The sequence below is a fragment of the Balaenoptera musculus genome, chromosome 7 (genome assembly GCF_009873245.2).
Source record: "Balaenoptera musculus isolate JJ_BM4_2016_0621 chromosome 7, mBalMus1.pri.v3, whole genome shotgun sequence".
Taxonomy (NCBI): Eukaryota; Metazoa; Chordata; class Mammalia; order Artiodactyla; family Balaenopteridae; genus Balaenoptera; species Balaenoptera musculus.
The window spans coordinates 3,492,743-3,514,262 of NC_045791.1; the positions used below are offsets into that span (position 1 = coordinate 3,492,743).

General features: G+C 43.3%; 1 protein-coding gene across 4 annotated transcripts in view; it reads left to right on the forward strand.

Annotated features, from left to right (window-relative positions):
- Nucleotides 1-252: 252 nt before the first annotated feature.
- Nucleotides 253-21,520, forward strand: part of PLEKHB2 (pleckstrin homology domain containing B2) — a 50,150-nt gene continuing 28,882 nt past the window's right edge. For 2 of the 4 annotated variants that reach the window (XM_036857560.1, XM_036857561.1), the window contains exons 1-4: nt 253-393; nt 14,582-14,626; nt 17,702-17,854; nt 18,873-18,975. In XM_036857560.1, the coding sequence (XP_036713455.1) occupies nt 14,590-14,626; nt 17,702-17,854; nt 18,873-18,975 (293 nt within the window). In that variant the 5' untranslated portion in view covers nt 253-393; nt 14,582-14,589. Of the gene's footprint in view, nt 394-14,581; nt 14,627-17,701; nt 17,855-18,872; nt 18,976-21,520 lie in introns of those variants that run through there. The other 2 variants (XM_036857559.1, XM_036857562.1) reach the window with 2 other exon arrangements.

The following is a 21,520-nucleotide window of genomic DNA, read 5'->3' on the forward strand; positions in this document are numbered from 1 at the left end:
AAGCGTTATTTTTGAGCATTCCGTACTTCTGGCGCTACACGATGCTCCAATCAGCTGTACTTTCCCCGAAGCAGTTCTAGAGTCAGTCGTTTCTCTAAAGAGCCCTGCCCGGCTCCTTTCACCGGGGGGTGGTACTTATAAGCAAGATCAGGGGGCCTACAGTTGCTCTTCACGTGAAACTTAAGCCTGCGCATCCCGCGCATCAGCCAGGCTTGCCCGGGCCCCACCGAACCTCCCGGCCTGCAGTGCGTGCCGTGCGCATGCGCGCCGGGGAGACGTGTCGTCGGACGGCGGCCAGGACGCTGGCGTGAGGTGGTCGGAGCCGAGGAGCTCGGCAGTGTCCTTGCGCTCCCGCCCTGCTTCGGTACGCGGCTGTGGCCGGAGGCTTTGCAGGTGAATGTTCCTGTCCGGGCGACCAAAGACCCCCTCGGGCCGGGCTCACCCACCCCACGCCCTTCCAGGGAGACCCCAGGCCCGCGCCCTCCGCTCCCCACCCCGGGCGTCGGTCCCTCCGGAGCCTCGCCAGGAGACTCCCGTCAGCGCCCCCCAGCCCCACCCGAGTCCTTCCCCTCTCCTCTCCCTTTCCTAACTCTCCTCCCCACTCCCCTTCCCCCTCGCCTCCTTGCCCCGGATCCCTCCCGAGCCTGCCCTAGAGCCGCCCGCCCGCTGCCCCTCCGGAGCGGACCCCCCCTCTCCTCTCAGCCCTCCCCCTCCCGCGGTCAGTCTAGAGTCTCCCCTGGAGCCGCCCGCCCCGCCAGAGCGCTCCTGCTGCCGCCCCCCTTCCTGCAGGTTATCCCCGCCGGCACCCCGCCTTTCTGCCCGCGGGGCGCAGGTCTCCGCCCCTGCAGCCCGTCTGGTCGAGGGGATTGGGGCTCTTTTTGGTTATCCTGCCGCCCGGAGGTCGCAGCCTCCCTAAGGAGTCCGCAATGGCACTGAAGCTTTGCGCTCTCGGGTGGGGCACGCCTCCGCTCGTTTCACCTACTCTTGGTTTTGCAGTCTCGTTGGCTCTAAGTGCTTGGTGTTGTATTCTATGTCTTTTTCCACGTTTGATTCTCTCACCTAACTACATTGGGAACCCCAGAGGTCAGGGGTTTTCATTTCGCGTCAGAGTAGTGTTTTTTGTTTGTTTTTAACTCAAAAATAGAGTAATTTACACAGAAGAGCCTTCATAAATGACCGAATAGTAAAGTTCCAGGTTTTCAGCGTGAGTGGGGGAAAGGAATGAGGTGGGACCATCACAGTGTCAAAAGATCTAGGGGAACATGGTTAATTCCGAACGCTGTTGACTCCTGAGACGCTTTCGTTGTTTTAATACCTCCTCTGACTAGGACGCGGTGGAGCCTCTGCCAGAGGGAGCGGCGCTTAGGTCTAAAGGGGGAGGGAAGTTCCTGGGTCTTGATGGTCTTTGAGGAAACCAGTGCCAGTGCAGGAAGTGACTTGTGTAAAAGTCACGAGGGGAATTAGGGCCCAAGCTGGGACTCTTAACTACCTTTTTATTTACGACCCTTAATGTTTGTCTGACGAATTAATGAGCAAAATATCTGTGTATGTGTGCGTGTGCTCCTGCGACTGGTCCTTTTGCGCTCAGGAGTGGCCCCTGGGCTGGGCTGATGGTTATTGATGGGAGGTGGGTATTGGGAAGAGAGCTGGGCAGGTGCTTGTCTGGGCTTCCCTTGTGCTTGGTGTTTACTCGGTGGGGTAGTGATTCCTTAACTCCCCCCGTCTCTGAGGGCAGGAATCAAACATATGTTGCAGGATTATCCTGGCAGATAAGAGTGTCTCGCACAGTGTAGGTGGTCAGTAAATGCTTCCTGAAGGAGGCTGCAGAAAAGAGGTCAGAACCTGACAATGGTTCTTTACTAGCATATTTTTAATGGTGTTAGCACATTCTGTAGGTAAATTTCCTGATAATCTCAGGGACTGAATTTGTGAAACATATAGGTCAGTGGTATAGAAAGGACAGATACCACTCTTGAGGTAGTCATATTACTCCTTGGGGGAAGATAGAGGTTTTTCTTTTCTTTTTTTTTTTTTAAATTAATTTTTATTGGAGTATAGTTGTTTTACAGTGTTGTGTTTCTGCTGTATAGCAAAGTGAATCAGCTATACGTATACATATATCCCCTCTTTTTTGGATTTCCTTCCCATTTAGGTCACCACAGAGCACTGAGTAGAGAGGTTTTTCTTGACTCCCTCTGGAAGATTTGCTATACTTCCCAGCTTGCCATCCTACATTAATATTTGGGTTCTTTCTCCTTTCCTCTGTCTATTTTCTTTCTTACTGGATGTCTAAAGAAATGAAAGAATTACTTTATTAGTGTCAGTAACTACCAAAAACTGCTGAGTAAAATAAACTATTAAAAATGTTACAAAAAGTGGGCTAGCTGAACCAGTCATGTTTTATTTGTTGTATATTTGCTTCTGAATTTGATCCTGAGGCCAGAGTTGAACTTTCTTGCCTCTTTGTTTTAGTCTGTCTGTCCTTTGATGAGTGCTTATATTGGGCTTGTTATTAAGAACTGATTGCTACCTGAAATGGCCAACACCACATATGAACTGACCTCTAAATGATGATGGATCAGTCCTTCTTGTCACCTGTGTCGTTTTAGAGTCCTTGAAGAACAGAGTTTTCCTCTCTTTGATAAGGAAACAACTTTCACAGCTAAAATACTAGTTCTTCTACTTAACACATTCTGAAAGTAAATTTCCTGATAATCTCAGGGACTGAATTTGTGGAATGTGTAGGTCAGTGGTACAGAAAGAACAGATACCACTCTTTTTTTTTTTTTGGCCACGCTTCGCAGCTTGTGGGATCTTAGTTCCCCGACCAGAGATCAAACCTGGGCTCTTGGCAGTGAGCGCGCGGAGTCCTAACCACTGGACCTCCAGGGAAGTCCCCAGATATCACTCTTGAGGTAGTAATATTATTCCTTGGGAAGATAGAGTGCTAGCTAACTAGAGAAGCCAGGCAAAGTGGGTTTTCAGTTCAGAACTGTCAGATTCCACAGGCAGTATTCTTTCCACCTCTTAAGTTGGTCCCTTTTGGATTCAATGATTTTTAAAGTGATTTGAGTTCATATTTAAAATAACTTGAATTGGGGGATTCCCAGGCGGTCCAGTGGTTAGGGCTCGGCGCTGTCACTGCCAGGAGCCCAGGTTCGATGCCTGGTTGGGGAACTAAGATTCCACAAGCCTCGAGGCGTGGCCAAACAAACAAACCTCAAAAACTTGAATTGTTGAATATGGTTTGTATTTTTAAAACTTTCTGTAGGTTTTATTGGCATGTGAGTAATGTGGCTATTTTGCAACTAGTTTGCTGGCATCCTCTAGAGACCAGCAGCAGATCAGACTTTAATGAGTTTTAGTTTATGCATTAGATCCTGCTCCAGGGTATAAATAATAGTGAAAGGTTGAAATAAGTTATGGAGAGTGGAATTCAACAAGGTACGTCGAAAAGCTACTCCTGTTCCTTCAGAGACTAATTTAGTTATTATTCTGGGAAGGTTTTTGGTTTAATTTTTTTTTTTTTTTTCCTTCTAGGTATGTGTTCAAATTTTGACTGTCAGGCGCATCTTACTAAGTCTTCTAAGCCATTTGAGAAGCAGCCTGATGTGCTTTTGTCTTCTAGAATGTTTTAGGCAAATTTTAGTCAGGTGGATAGTGAGGAAATAATAGCAAAAATAGTAGTAATAATTGCTGTGGGAGCAGCTACCATTTGTTAGTTTTAGTAACTAACAGGCACTATGCAAACACAAGTTATTTCACCCCATTTTCCAAACATCCTGTCAAATAGATGTTAGTATTCTCATTGTATAGATGAAGAAACAAAGGCTTGGAAAAGTTAAATAACTTGCCCAAGGTAATTTATAAGTGATTGAGCCAGGATATAAACACAGTTCTTTTGACTTCAAAGCCTGTATTATGAAACATTAGGCTCTATGAATTTTTCAAAGCATATTATCAAAATCATACTTTATGATTTTTGATTGCTAAGAATATACTAAGTTTCTCCCCCCATTTTAAAGAACTGTTAGAAGGGAGGTTCAAGTAAATGGTTTTCATCTAGGGTATTTTTTTTTTTTTTTGGTATGTTTGAGGATAATTCAAATTATTGCATACATGTTCACATTTATCAAAATAATACGTATACATAGATTGAAAAGCCAAATAGCACTTTAAACCTCAGAGTCAAAAAAAAAAACCCCACTCCCTTTCCATTAACTAGAGACAAATGTTTTCACCTTTTCTTAGCTGCCTTTTTTACATTTATATTCGGGACACAATAACATTGCTGTTGATTTAGATGTAATCTTTGATTTCTTGCCATAGAAGACTTTTCCCTCCTGTAAACACTCTTCTTGAGTCCACCAGAATCTCTTAGATGTCAGTCTCTGTCCCCTTCCCCTCCCCCCCCAACACTGTCCTCCAGTCTGGACTGGTTTCTTTTCTAGGCCTGTGGCACAGCTGTCTCCCTGGGACTTTCCATCACCCGCATCCCCTAGTTCCTCTTGGCTTATGCTCTCATTTTGGTGGAATACATTCTTCGCTAGGCTCTGGAAACAGGGTAGGGTACATGGAAGGTAAATCTTAAGTCTTTCAGCATGTGTGTAAATGTCTTTATTTTATCTACTTGATTGATAATTTGGGTATGGAATTCTGGCTTGAAAATAATTTTCTCTCAGCATTTTGAAGATATTGATCCATTGCCTTCCAGCTTGTAGCATTGTTGATGAAGATGCCCTAATGCTTTGTTTATCCTTTATGTGACCATTTTTTGCTCTGGGAAGTTTTTAGGTTCTATTCTTTGTCCATAGAGTTCTGGAATTTCAGTTATAAACCTTACCGAGGATCTTTTAAAATTCATCTTGCTGGACACTCATTGAAGTTTTTGTATTTAGAAATGTATTGTCCTGTTGTGGAAAATGTTTGTATAGTATTTTTTTTTCTACTTTTTTTGCTGGTTTATTTGTGAAACTCTCCTGTAAGCAGGATGTTTTATATCCCAGGCTTATCCTGTAATTTTTTTCATCTTTTTTTTCTTTTTTTCCTTTCAGAGAGATTTCCTCCATCATGATCTTTTCAGTTCTTCTATTTTAAATTTTGGTTAATCACTTTTAACCGAGAGCTCTGAACGTTCCTGTTTTAGAACATTTTGGTTTTGTTTTCTGGATACAATATTGTGTATCATCTTTCTTTTTTTTTTTTTTAAAGGAATTCCTTTATTTTTATTTTTTTAAAATTAATTAATTTATTTATTTTTGGCTGTGTTGGGTCTTCATCTCTGTGCGAGGGCTTTCTCCAGTTGCGGTGAGCGGGGGCCACTCTTCATCACGGTGAGCGGGCCTCTCACTATCGCGGCCTCTCTTGTTGCGGGGCACAGGCTCCAGACGCGCAGGCTCAGTAGTTGTGGCTCACGGGCCTAGTTGCTCCGCGGCATGTGGGATCTTCCCAAACCAGGGCTCGAACCCGTGTCCCCTGCATTGGCAGGCGGATTCTCAACCATTGCGCCACCAGGGAAGCCCCATCTTTCTGATAATAGTAATTTTTTAAAAACTTTTCCTTTGCTCCCTGCAACTGTCTCAGATTCCTGTGAGGTTTTTGAGTTTTTTAAATTTTATTTTTTTTCAGTCCCTTTAAGCTTCCTCAGATGTCTGAACATACATGCTATCTGTTTCTATTTAAGATATTAAAAAAACTGATTGAAAGTTTGTGTGTTTGTTTAAAGTTTATCACTTGATGAGAATCCCTGTAGGGTTTTAGGCAGAGACCAGTTTTTTTTTTTTAAATAAATTTATTTATTTAATTTATTTATTTTTGGCTGCATTGGGTCTTGCTGTGTGCGAGCTTTCTCTAGTTGTGGCGTGCAGCCTTCTCATTGTGGTGGCTTCTCTTGTTGCACAACACGGGCTCCAGGCGCACGTGCTTCATTAGTTGTGGCACACGGACTCAGTATTTGTGGCTCGCAGGCCCCAGAGCACTGGCTCAGCAGTCGTGGTGCACAGGCTTAGTTGCTCTGCGGCATGTGGGATCTTCCTGGACCAGGACTCGAACCTGTGCCCCCTGCATTGGCAGGCAGATGCCTAACCACTGTGCCACCAGGGAAGCCTGGAGACCAGCTTTTTTATAGAAAAAAAAAAATGTCAGTATCAATGAACCTTTGGCTCTGCCCTTCGTCTAGAGCTAGAGAGTCTGGGAGTTAAGTAAAGGAAGAGGACAGGGAGTTTAAGACATTCACTTACTCTGTTACTCCTCTAGGTTTGGCATCTCTCTTCCACTCTGAGCTATCCCTGGTGTCCCCAAGACTAGAGCCTCTGTGTTTCAGGTTTTCCAGAAAGGAGATCCTCAGGATTGGGGAGGGTAGTTGCCTGGGTGTGTAGAGGGCCTACTAACTCTTCTTAAAGACTTTCAGTAAATTCTGATATTCTTCCCCACCTTCAGCATTATCTCATACTTCCAGTTTCTGAATCTTTACAGTGTTCTGTGGCTAGAGTTGGCTTGCTGTGTTGTGGCTTCTTATTAGCACATGAAAAGCAGAGAAAGCTGAATTTTATATTAGTTACTACCTGTTCATTTGCCTTTAAAACTTTCTCAGCGTTTTTAGCATCTAATCTGCTTTTGTCTCTGCTGCGATTCTCTTTGTGTTTGTGGATTTATGCCTTGTTTTCCCCTTAACTGTCATTTTAGTTGTATTTCAGGAGAGAGCAGAGTTAGGTGTTTAATCTGTCATTAATGTTGGAAATAGCAAAGCAGTCACCAGCATGGGTGATCTTTTTTTTTTTTTTTTTTTTAAATTTTTTTAATTAATTAATTAATTTTATTTTACTATTTTATTTATTTTATTTTTGGCTGCGTTGGGTCTTCATTGCTGCGTGCGGGCTTTCTCTAGTTGTGGAGAGCGGGGGCTACTCTTTGTTGTGGTGCGCATTGAGGTGTCTTCTCTTGTTGCGGAGCACGGGCTCTAGGCGCACGGGCTTCAGTAGTTGTGGCTCGCAGGCTCAGTAGTTGTGGTGCACGGGCTTAGTTGCTCCGCGGCATGTGGGATCTTCCTGGACCAGGGCTTGAACCCGCGTCCCCTGCACTGGCAGACGGATTCTTAACCACTGCACCACCAGGGAAGCCCAGCATGGGTGATCTTTACGTTATTCATAGATCTTTTGTCTAGGATTCTCATTTTTAAATTTTTAAAATATTTATTGATTTCTATTTTTGGCTGTGTCGGGTCTTGGTTGCAGCATGTGGGATCCTCTGCTGAGGCACGTGGGTTCCTCGTTCCGTGGTTCAGGCTTCTCTCTAGTTGTGGCCTGTGTACTCAGTAGTTGTGGCACGCGGGCTTAGTTGCCCTGAGACATGTGGGATCTTAGTTCCCCAACCAGGGATCGAACCCGTGTCTCCTGCATTGGAAGGCGATTCTTAACCACTGGACCACCAGGGAAGTCCCTGGATTCTCATTTTAATGTCACTGTTGTGTCTTTTGTCTTTGAAAATAACTCTCATGTAATTTGTAGTGTTTAGTGTCAAGAAATATGTATTTTCCAGAAATATGTAATATTTCTATATACTGCAGAGAGAAAAATGGGAAGATGGATATTTCAAGTCTGCCTTTTTTTCTTTTTCCCCTCAGAGCACTGGTCCTAGGTAACCTCAAGGCAGGGCAGGCTAGCAGGATTCAGGACCAAGAATTGGTCTTGGCTAATGAGTAGGGTACCTGTTTTAGGCAGTGGCATGTGAACGCTCTATAAGGCTGAGGGCAAGTAGGCTGAGTGATAGGCAATGTTCTCTCCTCCTCTGCTTTGTGGTCAGGGTTCAGGATACATTGGAGGAGCTTGGCAGGGGACAGACTCTAGATAGAAAGATTTAGCTGTGGTCCAGCATAGGTAAGGTGGGTCATTTAGGAGCAGATGAGGCAGCTGCTTATTTAAGTACTTGTTACCCTTGGTGTCTCTTATTTATACAGCCCTGTGTGGGGGTCTGTATTATGTTACATCTTGCTTATGGGTTGGGAGCCAGAGGCGAGGGTTCTCCTGCTGATGAGGCAGTATGCTCCAGTGGTGATGGGATACCAACGTGGTACCTGACAGAAGAGGCTGGTAGACACAAAGGACACATACCTCTTTAATAGAGATAAAGAACTTACTTTTCTGCCCTCAGAGGACTGCCCATCTTGCGGTCTCTGCTAGATGGTGAAATGTCCAGCCCCAGTCCCCCAAGAAGATGACTGTTGGCTGATGATGTTGCCTAATCTGAGTGAAGACACCACAGGTGCTTTAGGAAGCTCCTTTATTTTATTTTTATTTTTTAAAATAAATTTATTTATTTATTTTATTTTTGGCTGGGTTGGGTTTTTGTTGCTGCGTGTGGTCTTTCTCTAGTTGCGGTGAGCGGGGGCTACTCTTCGTTGCGGTGCACGGGCTTCTCATTGCGGTGGCTTCTCTTGTTGTGGAGCACGGGCTCTAGGTGCATGGGCTTCTGTAGTTGTGGCACGCAGGCTCAGTAGTTGTGGCTCGTGGGCTCTAGAGCGCAGGCTCAGTAGTTGTGGTGCACGGGCTTAGTTGCTCCACGGCATGTGGGATCTTCCCGGACCAGGGATGGAACCTGTGGCCCCTGCATTGGCAGGAGGATTCTTAACCACTGGGACACCAGGGAAGTCCAGGAAGCTCCTTTAATATCCTCTTGGCTTTTTCTGACTTCTGGAGATTGGCTTGTAAGTGCTTGCCCGGAAAGTGCAAGTAACCAAACTCAGCGCATTGCTGAGGGTGTAAATCCGGGGTTCTTTTCCAGGAGTCATTTCTCCCCAGCAGTGTAAGTTTTAGGACGGTTTGAAACCTGTTCCTACGGTCTTCTCTGCTGCCTATGTAGCAGTACAATTGAGTCCTTAGCTCAGAAATCTAGACTTTTTGTTTTAAAAAAGAAATCCTAACATCTTAGACAGTAAACAACAAATATCTCTTACTTGGTAATGCAATAACTGTTAGAATTATTTAGTGAGAGGAAGGAATTACACAAATCAACGTGTTTAACCTTTTTTTAAACCCCCCGCGCCTCCCCCACCCCAGTTGTGAAATTGAAGTCACATTGGAAGGTGTGTTTCCTCTAACACATTCTGTAGTGATGTATATGGTTTTAATCATTTTATACTTAGGATGCCTTTTAGCCTCAGTTTGTTCTAATGAACCATAATTATTATTTTCACATTGGCACCCATGTTGTCACAATTTGGCCATTAGATGCCGTTTCTTCAGCTGGTTGACTTTTTTTTTCCTGAAAGCATCTTTGTTTTTTGACAGTAAGACAACTTAGGCACATCTTGAGGTGTCCTGTCCCTGAATTGTAACCAGCTCCTTTTCAAGGAGCACTGGCTCCTTTTAGAGGAGACCAGTATTAGAGATAAAAATCTGGGCATGTGAGATTGTTCCACATAATGACTAATGGTAGACAGGATGATACCAGATAAGAAGCTACTTGAGTCGGCAGAACAATTACCCTTTTATAAAAAGTCGTGAGTTTCTGTTGCTAATTTCAGTTTAAGTTTCTTTCTACCTTGTAATCTATTTTTCTCTTTCTTTAATAGTTTTGAACTATTTTATATGGGCACGCCTAAGATACATTTATAATGTTGTCCTGTTGATGGAGAAGTTTTTTTTTCCATTTTAAATTCTTGACTCCAGTGGCCTGAAATTGATTTCCAAGTCGGCTTTTCAGTTTTCTCTCTTTTTTTAAAAAATAAATTTATTTATTTAATTTATTTATTTTTGGCTGCATTGGGTCTTCGTTGCTGCACGTGGGCTTTCTCTAGTTGCGGTGAGCGGGGACTACTCTTCGTTGCGGTGCGCGGGCTTCTCATTGCGGTGGCTCCTCCCATTGCGGAACACGGGCTCTAGGCGCACGGGGCTCAGTAGTTGTGGCTCACGAGCTCTAGAGCGCAGGCTCAGTAGTTGTGGCGCACGGGCTTAGCTGCTCCACGTCATTTGGGATTTTCCCAGACCAGGGCTCGAACCCGTGTCCCCTGCACTGGCAGGTGGATTCTTAACCACTGTGCCACCAGGGAAGCCCCAGTTTTCTCTTGTTGACATCCCTTGAGCCACATCTACCTGAAAAGTAAAAGAAACCCAGCCTCACCCCAAGGAAACGCCAAAGAAAACATAGGCACAAGATCTGGCAACTCATATGCTGATCTATACAATTAGTAGATAACTGGAAAGCTCTAGGTCCTTAAGGAACTCTGTTTATAACTCTTTATTTTCCTGGATGCTACTGGTGGTGGTGTTAATCTTACAGGCACATAAAGTTGTTGGACTCGGATTCTTGAAGACCTGTGAATAAATGAAGCTGTTCTTAATATCATTGTTAGGCTGAGCTGACATTTTGACTATTATGAATGTCAGCAAATACAGCCAAATTAATATCAAGAATCATGAAAGATTTAAAAAAATTTACCACAGAAGTTCGGGAGATTCCTTCCTGTTGCATCACATTTTTGCACTGTTCACTTGGTTCCATAACCACCAACTCAGAAGGTACCAGCAAAGTTGTGTGACAACATTTCAGTCAGGTTTTATATTTGTATTGTATCTAGGTAGCTCCCAATACCTATAAGTAATTTTTGACCTATTCCCAGCTATTTTCCAAAGGAAAATAAATGAGTTTATGTTATGATCATAGGAAGTTTTAGTATAAATATCCAGGATTTGGCATGAGTTGAATACGTGTTATATACCCTTCCAGTTATATGTTCTGGGGTAATAGTATCACTGCAGAGACGTGATGCTATCTGTAACACTCCATCCCCTGTCTTTTTAGCTTACAAGTTTAACCTGTTTCTTCCATTAGAATGTAAGCTAACATGAAAGCAGGGATTTTAGCTTGGTCACTGCTGTATCCTTAGTGCCTGCTGCAAGGCTGGGCACACGTTAGATGTTCAAAGAATATTTGTTGAATGAAAATATGTTGGTATTATTTCTCTGCCTCAAATCCTTTTGGAAGTAAATGATTGTTTTAGGATGTTTTAGGCTGCAAGTTGCAGGAAACTAGTTCAACTCAGTTTAAATAATGAAGAAACCCATCATTTTGCGTAATGGAAAGCCTTGCATTAGCGGGAGATCCCTGGTTGGGTGAGTCCGTGACTCAGCAGTTAGCGCTGCCATCTCAACAGTCGGCTGCCCTCAGGCTCGTCCCTTCACTGTCAGCAGGTGTGTCGCAGCAGCAGTGAGCAGCGTGAACATGCACTGAGAGAAAGAGGAGACTGACTGTGCATCTAGTTCATCTGGGGCTGTACGTTTGAGGACCTAAATGTGGGAGGGAAAGATGAAAAACGTCTTTCCTTTCTTGGTGAGGACAGACAGCATGAATTGGCAGAAACTGCAGGGAGACTAAGAACCTTCAGATTACAAGATTTTGGAGATGCTGGAATATAGGATGATTTGTGAGACTCGAGCCATACTTAGACATGGGGAAAGTTAAATGAGGGAGAACTCATTTGTTCTTTTGAGGTGCCCACTTGGGCTTGTGCTCCATTTTGCTAACCTTCCAAACCTTTGTGCCTTAAAGAGAATACCTTAAAACTGCTAAAGTAGAAAACAAAAGTGACCCATAATCTCAGCCTCCAAATAATACCTGTTGATTTCAAAAATAAAATGATACAATACTTGCAAATTGTTTTTTTTTAAATTTACTTATTTAATTTATTTTATTTTTGGCTGCATTGGGTCTTCGTTGCTGCGCGTGGGCTTTTCTCTAGCTGTGGCGAGCGGGGGCTACTCTTCGTTGCGGTGCACAGGCTTCTCATTGCAGTGGCTTCTCTTGTTGCGGAACACGGGCTCTAGGCACGTGGGCTTCAGTAGTTGTTGTGGCGCGTGGGCTTCAGTAGTTGTTGTGGCGCGTGGGCTTCAGTAGTTGTTGTGGCGCGTGGGCTTCAGTAGTTGTTGTGGCGTGTGGGCTTCAGTAGTTGTTGTGGCGCGTGGGCTTCAGTAGTTGTTGTGGCACGCGGTCTCAGTAGTTGTGGCTCGCGGGCTCTAGAGCGCAGGCTCAGTAGTTGTGGTGCACGGGCTTAGTTGCTCCGTGGCATGTGGGATCTTCCCGGACCAGGGCTCGAACCCGTGTCCCCTGCATTGGCAGGCGGATTGTTAACCACTGCGCCACCAGGGAAGCCCCGCAAATTGTTTTAAAAAACTTAAATAGTACAGAAAGGTATAATAGGCCTGAATAGTCACCCTCTTTTCTGACACATACGCAGCACTGCCTCGTTCCTCTCCTCAGAGGTACACACTGTTAACAGTTTTTAAGATTCCTTCCAGAAAACAGTTATGTGGGTATCAGCTACGTGTGCTCATCAGCACACACTGTTCTACTTCATTCCTTTTCACATCTGCATAATGATCTGCCATGGGTGGAGGTGCTCATTAAGCAGTCCTCTTTCGTGGAGCCCTTTGGTTGGGGCTAGTGTTATACATGTGTTGGTGAACCTGTGTATGTGTATTAATGAGGCATATTTCTAGTAATGGTGAGATAGCTAGGTCAAAGTATATGAATATTTAAAATTTGGAGGGATATTGTCAAATTTCCCTCCCAAAAGGTTACAACAGTTTTCATTCCTGCCATTATGCTTTCTCCTTTCTGGGTATCATAGTTTTTTTCATTTGTGGCCCTCTGATAGGTAATATTGTTAACTTGTGATTTGAATTTTGTTAGTTGAATTGGGAGAGAAATGGAGTAGCTTATGAGCTTTTTGCCCATTCATGTTTCTTTTCCTGTGAACTGCCAAATGATGGCTGTTTCTGTTATAAGTGAGCTTTGTATGTGAAGGAAATTAACTCACTGCTGCCATATATATGGTTGTAAAACGTATTTTTCTTAATCTTTTATTGGTCTTTTTGACTTTATTTTTTGCCACTCAGATTTTTATTTTTATGGAGTTAAATTTATCAACCTTTTTTTCCATGACTTCTGGTGTTCTGCTCTGACCTGGCCACTCCACCTGCTGACACCAGTGCGCACCTTACTGGGCTGTGTGCAGCTGTTAGGGCACACCAGGGGTAAGGCTGAGGCAGCTGGACCCCAGAGCCTCATGATAGCAGGCATGTTAGGAGAAGCCACAAGTCCTTGACAGAGCTGACTCTTTGTGTTCTAGGGCTGCTTTATGTCTGTTAGATGTAAGTGGAGTTAGACTTAGTAAGGTGGGCAGGGTGCTGAGGCTAAAGCCTGGGGTGCGTGTTGGGGGTTGTATTGGCCGTATTAAGGAGGTACTGGGTAAATTCCAGGTGGCCAGTGAGGTAAAATGGCTTTGGTCCTTTCCTCAGCTGATGCTGAAAGGGCTAAGGATAGAGAGTTAGACCAAAGGGCGGTGATTTGTGATATAATAAGAAACATATGAACTTCTAAAACTCTTGGAATTTCCTGAGAGATAGAGGTACTAGGGGTGTCTTTTTGTTGTCTTTTTATTCATAATAAACCCCTTTCAACCATATCTGAGTTTATGCTAATGAGATGATGGGCCCCTAGATAACTTCAGGATAGGGCTGGTTGCCAGAGGGACCAAGCTTGTGATGAGCAGGTTAGAACTTTCAGCCCCAGGGGCTTCCCTGGTGGCGCAGTGGTTAACAATCCGCCTGCCAATGCAGGGGACACGGGTTCGAGCCCTGGTCCGGGAAGATCCCACATGCCACGGAGCAACTAAGCCCGTGCGCCACAACTACTGAGCCTGCGCTCTAGAGGCCGTGAGCCACAACTACTGAAGCCTGCATGCCACAACTACTGAAGCCCATGTGCCTAGAGCCCGTGCTCTGCAACAAGAGAAGCCACCACAATGAGAAGCCCGTGCACTGCAACGAAGAGCAGCCCCCGCTCGCCGCAACCAGAGAAAGCCTGCGTGCAGCAACAAAGACCCAACGCAGCCAAAAATAAAATAAATAAAATAAACAAATGTATAAATAAAAATAAAAAGATCTTTCAGCCCCATCCTTGGACCTCCAGAGATGGCAGAGAGGCTGGAGATGGAGCTTAAGGACCAGTGTCCAATGATGTAATCAATCATGGCTACCTAATGGAACCTCCTTAAAACCCCCTAAATGACAGAGTTCCAGTGATCACATGGAGATGCTGGGAGAATGGTGCCTGGAGAGGCATGGAAGCTCTGCACTCTTCCCCCAATCCTTGTCCTCTGCATCTCTTCCACCTTGCTGTTCCTGAGTTGTATCCTTTTATAATAAATAGGTAATAGTAAGTAGAGTGCTTTCCTGAGTTCTGTGAGCCATACTAGCAAATTATCGAATCTCAGGAGGGGGTTGTGGGCACCCCCAATTTATAGATCAGAAATATGGGTGGCCCAGGACTTGTGTCTAAAGTGGGAGCACTCTTGTGGAACTGAGCCCTTAACCTGTGAGGTCTGATGCTAACTCCAGGTGGTTAGTGTCGGAATCTAATTGAATCATTAGACCTCCCGTTGGTGTCCTGAGAATTGGAAAATTGGTTGTTGGTATGGAGAAACCCCACACCTTTGGTGTCAGAAGTGTTGTGAGTAAAAACAGCTCATACGAGTCATTCTCTTTTCTGGGTATAATTTTGAACCTGCCTGTTTCTTCTTCTACAGGTGAAAAGATGGCGTTTGTGAAGAGTGGATGGTTGCTGAGACAGAGTAAGTACAGGACATGAGCCCCTTGGGCTGGGTTTAGTGTTGCCTTAGGGCACAACTTTATGTCTGTGGCTGACACTGCCAGTGTTTACAAACAAATAACAAAGTCTTACTAATGTTGTTGCCCTGGATTTCCTCTTGCAGATTTTTAGAGCTCTATGAACCGTTTTTCTGCACACGTGGAGCTTCTTGGTTGCTGCCTTGACAGGAACCAGGGGACAGTAGTAGTCCCTGCTGGTTTCTCTTTTCTCACTAGCGTGCTATATTATTATTATTATTATTATTATTTGGCTGTGCGGTGCGACAAAGTTAGTTCCCCAACCAGGGATGGAACCCGTGCCCCCTGCAATGGAAGCACAGAATCTTAACCACTGGATGGCCAGGGAAGTCCCTAGCATGCTGTATTACTAACGGCTGACCTGAGGTTCTTGGGTCTACCCAAGCGGAGCTGATATATTACCATGGAGCTGAGCTAATATGTTAGCATGGAGGTACTGCTCGCTTTGTGGGGAACACCTGTCTCATCCGGGGATTGAACAGTGACCAGATTCTGAAATACTAGAGTCTTTAATTATAGATTAAGATTTGACCCGAGGGAACGAGTTTATCTAAAACCAAATCTTTTGTGTCTCCAAAAGGACTCTGGAGAAGGGACTCAGTTCTTTTTTTATGGGATTGAGTTCATTTTCTTAGGCTTATCTCTATGGGCCTGCATATACTTAACTCTGCTTATCTCTGAGGCTGCCACCTGAAGTAGGATTCATAGTATGTTTTAAAGCAGGAAGAAGCAGCTCTGTTTATTGCAGAAAGAGTAAGCAGATTATTCTGCTGTCTTTCTAGAAAGAGCAGCATTAAGGGAAAAGTGACTAGTATATTGTTTATGACTCCAGCAAAAGCTTGAGTGGTGATATATACTGTATTGTTCAGATATGAATTTGTATTTAAGGAATAGCTTCAATACTTAGCTAAAATTGAGCCTAGCAATGAAGAATGGACTTGTATACCTTAGACGGTTTATAAAAACTATTTATGAAGCTTGTTTGTATTCCCATTTTACAGATTTTTATATCAATATAATTATCACATCAGCTCTGTGAGGTAGGTGGCATTACCCCAGCTTCTAGTTGAAGAAGTAGAGGTTCACTGATACTAGGTAACTGGTCCAAATGTTAACTATGGGTGGCAAACCTACATTCAGACTCAGGACTGTCTCGTTTCAACATCAACACCCTTTCTACCAGGAGACAAGCTTTCAGCCTGTCTGTCCTATTACTAGTTTTACGTTCTCAGACCTGGAGCTGAACAGGTGTCCTTTCAAGGTCTATGACAGTTCTGTAGTCTAAGAATAGATGCAGCTATTGTATTGCTGGCTTAAAAAAAAAAAAGTCCTGACATATTGGAATCTAGCCCCAATGTTTGTGTAAGTTTCCTTGTCTTGGGTTTTGTGATCCTAAAATGGTCAGGGGACATGGAGAGCCTTGCTCAGACCTGGAGGATGTGCCTTCCCTTCCTGCACTCTTTGAGGGCAAGTTTCCTTTCTCCAGCATAACTCAATGTAAATGCTCTGTCAACGTAAGTGAACAGTGACCCTTTTGACAATTTTGTGCTTCCCATCAGTGCTTAGCATGATGATGTACACAAAATAGGAGTTCTGTAAATAAGTTGTACAGACTTTTCCACTTAGTTATGGTTATCTCAGAAGTGTGTATTCAGAAGACTTACTCCATTTCCCCATCTCCCGATGTGTAGGTTGATTTTCCGTCTTTGCTAAAGCAGAAGTATCATTCATAATAAACTAAAATGAGGTGAGTTGTATTATATTCACTGAGTTGCAGAGCAGCAGAGATATACATGTAGTTACATATATGCACCGCTGTCTTCAGGATTCCTTTTCTTGCCATTGGCAGACTCTTAGGACTCAGTATCTGGACTCTGGAGGACAGCTTAATTTAGGGTTCTGCAGTCAGGGCTTTGATGGCAGGTGCGATACTTGGGGAGAACTCCCCAACCCGGTGATTACACCTGTCTGTGTTTGGGTGGCTCTCTTTGGTAGTTTCTGCACAGCTCAGGCACTGCCAGTGAAATGGATGCTGGGTGTCACTTATTTATCAGTTTAGGCAAGTGCTGTCAGCAAGGTGGGTGTTTGATAGTGGTAAAAGAAATTCGGAAGGCTGCTGGGATGAATATTTGGTTGATACCTGTAGCAGACATGGGTGCATAAGGAGAGGCACATGCAATGGAATTTGTGCACGTTGGCCATGAACAGGGTGGGATCTATAGGAACAAAAGATGCAGCCGGTAGCGTATGGATGTGAGAAAGGTGCAGGGATAACTTTTAGTTTTCCCTTTTGGCTGACAAGGAAATCAGAGTTTTATAAAGTTAGATGCCTAGTCCAAGATTACAAATGAAAGGATGAATTCTCTCAAACTGACGGAGACGTGTGAGGTAGTAAGTAGGACGGATGCGTGCTGGGTAGGAGTCAGGCCCTGGGCCTGGGTCAGTGTCCTGGGTGTGGATGTATCCAGTGTCTGAGCCTGCCTCTGCATAGCCTTAGGCAGGGAGACTCCCCACACTGTGGGCTGTAAGGGAAGGTGAGTGTTAGAGAAGAGTATATGTGAAGACCCTTCAAGAAAAAGAGAAGTTTTTCCAGAAGAGGAAGGTATTACTGTTATTTGTATGTAGAAACTTTACAGTTCAATCTAGCAGTTAGATACTACTGGGAAGGTTTAGATATACCACATGGAGAGTTAAATGTTAGACATGTTTCATTAGCTCAAAATCAAAGTTTTATTGAATTTTTTTTTTTTTTTTTTTTTAAATATTTTGAGACTTTTAAGTTGGCAGTGTTCTCAGTAAGATCGAAGTTCTCATCTTAGAGCATGCAGCCCTGGTACAGCGTGGGTGTTCATGCAGTTCGGGTCTGCTTTCACTTCCATTTTGATGGACTGCTCTGGGCAATTGTATGCAGGTATACTTTGGGGACCAGAGGAAAGTTTCTTTTGTTTCTGTTACTGGCGAATTAGAGGACAAAGTCCTTGCTTTTCCACTCAAAGGCAACATTTCCCACTTTCTTTCAGGTACTATTTTGAAGCGCTGGAAGAAGAATTGGTTTGACCTGTGGTCAGATGGTCACCTGATCTATTATGATGACCAAACTCGGCAGAGTGTGGAGGATAAGGTCCACATGCCCGTGGACTGCATCAACATCCGCACGGGACACGAATGTCGGGGTAAGTGGGTCTGTCTTGTCCGGCTTCTGTCGCCTGCCCTTCTGCTTTCTTGATGGGAGTTGATTCTTCTTCCTTACCCATTCTGCTTTCATTTACAGACCAAAGAAGGGTTTCATCTGGGAAGAGGTAACCAGGTGAAACCAGACACTTGGATTATGACCCATGTGGGTCAGCAGATTAATTTTCTCCTCTGAATTAGACCCATCAGTCCACATTTCCGTTCTCTCTCATGGAGAAGGTGGTGGAAAACTAAGGAACCAGAGTGCTGAGAACCCCAAGAAGGATGGAGCTACCCTAGGCAGTATAGATTTTGTGACTCAGAAACTGGCTTGTTGGTAACAACTGTAGTCAGTTTCTTAAAATCCATGATGTCTTTCAATATAATTATAACAACTATTGAAGGAACAGTTTTTTTGTTTTAATAAGCATAGACTTTTTTATTTCTAATTAATGGCATATGTAGACTTCCCTGTTTGTTTTATTAGCTCTGTTGCTATTTGGAATAAAGAGGCTGCTGTAGTAACCATTGGTGTTATAATATCCTGCCCCTATAAGTTCTTGAAGCACAAGTCTCTATGGACTAGCTATTGAAATCCTTACTTAAACCAGGCTCAGATATCATAGGTCTTACTTCTTGGTGCACAGAGATACTTTAAACAACTGATTTTCACTTTTAAAGCAGCGATCTAGTTTGATGCTTTGTGAATAAAAGCAGTAAGTATTCTGTTAACTGATGCTTTGCAACACTTTTCATTGTGCTTATTCTTCTAATGTCTGGGCTATTTTGTACATCACCATATGTGGATTGCGCTCCAGAAGAGGCTTACGTGTTTCTCCTGCAGGAAGTTTAATTAGAATGGAGTAATGATTCATGTGTTTGGTTCTGTACAGCAGAACAAAGATGTTTTATAATTGTAATGTTCTGAAGTTCTGGTCCTTTGCTTATCTGAGCTGTTAAGAAATCCTTAAAAAAAAAAAAACTATATAAATACTCCTGTATTCTACATACTTTTCATAGATATTCAGCCTCCAGATGGGAAGCCAAAAGACTGTCTGCTGCAGATTGTTTGCCGAGATGGGAAAACCATCAGTCTTTGTGCAGAAAGCACAGATGATTGTTTGTAAGTTTTTTCCCAGTGTGTTTAATTTTAAAAGTATTTTCTGTTTTAATTCCAGTTATGAGGAAGGGAGAAGAATGGGGGTGGAGTGTTCCTGTAGGCAGCAGAATAAGTGACTCAGAGGTTGTGTGAAAGAAATGTTAAGAGTCTTATTCCATGTCTGATAACCCTGATCCTAGTTTCTGCCTCTGCAGAGCTGCCCATGCAGGGTCCCATTGTAGTGAGTATGGCAGAAACTATTAGATACAGTCACTTTGCACTCTCTTTTTTCATTACTAGATGCACATTGGGTGATGGGCATAGTTAAGTGGGTTCTTAAATTTTTTTTTTTGGCCGTGCCATATGGCTTGTGTGCTATTAATTCCCTAACCAGGGATCGAACCTGGGCCGTCAGCAGTGAGAGCGTGGAGTCCTAACCACTGGACTGCTGGGGAATTCCCCTTAAATCTTGTTCTTTTTATGTAAATGTCTTTTTAAAAAGCACTGACATCTGTATTATATAGCCTTTTCTTCTTTTGGTGGTTCTTATTTCCATCTGCCATCTCTGAAGAAGGGGTATGGAACCACAAAGAAGGAAAACTCAACTTTATTAATTCTCAGTCTGTTAACATTAGCATTGATGTAGGATCAGAATCTTGAAAACACTGATTTTTTTTTTTTTTCCTGTCCACACTGTACCACTAACAAAGGTTAACTCTGGACATTGTGAGAATTCACTAACAGAGATTATTATAATATTCCTGTATATTAAAATATTCATATATATGTGACAGTTTTATAAAATTCAGCTGACCAGTTTGTCAGAGTGCCTGCCCCTGCATTTCACATATATGTTCATCCTCAGTATAGGCATTTATTCCATGCTGGTCTCTAGGGTTTATTTTAAATCCTAGATGTAGTTTCTTTTTTACATTCTTCTCACTTATATTAGTGAATCTTAAATGGCACTTTCCGGAAAAGATGTACCTTTCCTAAAGACTAATGGAGAAATGAACACAGGTCAAGCCAGTTTGCTACTTTTTTATAAACTGGGTCTATATTTTTACTCTTTAATAATTTGAACACTTACTTTGCGCTGGGCTCTGTGCTAACTGCTTTATGTATGTTGTTTAATCCTCACCATATCTTATAAAGTGGATACTGTTCCATTGTAAGAAATTGAGGCATAGCGAGGTTAAGTAACTTTCTGTATCAGTTTTTAATGCTCTTGTAATAAATTACCACAAGCTTAGTGGCTTCGAACGGTACACATTTCTGATTACATTTCTGGAGGTCAGAGTTCTACACTAGGTTTCAAAGTGTTGGCAGGGGCATGATCCCTTCTGGAGGCTCTAGGGGGCAGTCTGTTTCCTTGCCTTTTCCAGCTTCAAGAGTCCTCCTGCATTCCTTGGCTTCTGGCCTGAGCCCTTCTCCTGCTGTCATCTGTCTGATTCTCTGTAGCTGGGGAAGGTTATATGCTTTTAAGGATTTAAGAATAGTTTGAGCCAGCCTCGATAATCCAGTATCATCTTCCGCATTTCAAGGTCCTTAACCTTAAGTATAGCTGCAGAGTCCATTTGCCTGGTGAGGTAACATTTTCAGAGGTTCTGGGGATTAGTATATGGATCTCTTTGTAGGGAGGAGGCATCATTCTGCCTACCATACTTCCCAAGGTTTTAGAGCTAGTAGACTAGACTCAGGATTTGAACCTTTGTCTTCATAGCCCTTTGTTCTTAACTGCTCTGTTCTACTGAGATGTCACATGTATGGACGGTTCCTTTAAGTAGTAGTGGAAAAAATATCTAGAACTAAAATTTTAGAATAGTTTAACAAAACGTGGGAGGCTTTTTTGTCATAGAGGAAGGAGAAGGGGTAAAAGTACACTGAAGGACTTGCCTTTTTGGCATGGAAGGCTGACTTTTTCTTAACCTGTATGGGAAAATAGAGTTTTATTTATGTGTCTAATTTTAAGGGTACAATTAGGGAGAGAGCAATGGAGGGTAATACTAGAGGAATAAAAAAACCCAGCAGGTAAACTTAATAAAGCATTACAGGAGATGAAGTAGCAGTAATTAGACCAATGATATCTGTGATTTCAATAAATGTGAGTTGGTTAAATTCTCCTTAAAAAAGATAAGATCTGAGATTGGGCAGAAAATACAAAGTCCAGCTATTTATTCTGTTAACAGGAAGCACACTTGAAATAAAATGACACAGAAAGGTAAAAAAGTAAAGGAGAGGAGACTGTTTCCTGGGGCTGCTGTAACAAAGTGTCACAAGCGAGGTGCCTTAAAACAGCAGGTTTATCCTCTCACAGTTCCACAAGCTAGAGGTCTGACATCACTGTGCCAGCAGAGCCATGCTTCCTCTCAGACTCTGGATACAATCCTTCCTGGCGTCTACCTAGTTGTGGTTGTGGCCGGTTATCCTTGATGTTCTTTGGCTTGCAGCTGCATCACTCCAGTCTCTGCCTCTGTTATAGCATGGTATTCTCGCTGTGTGTCTGTGTCCAAATTTCCTCTTCTTATAAGGACACCTTCATTCAGTATGACCTCATCTTAATTTGACT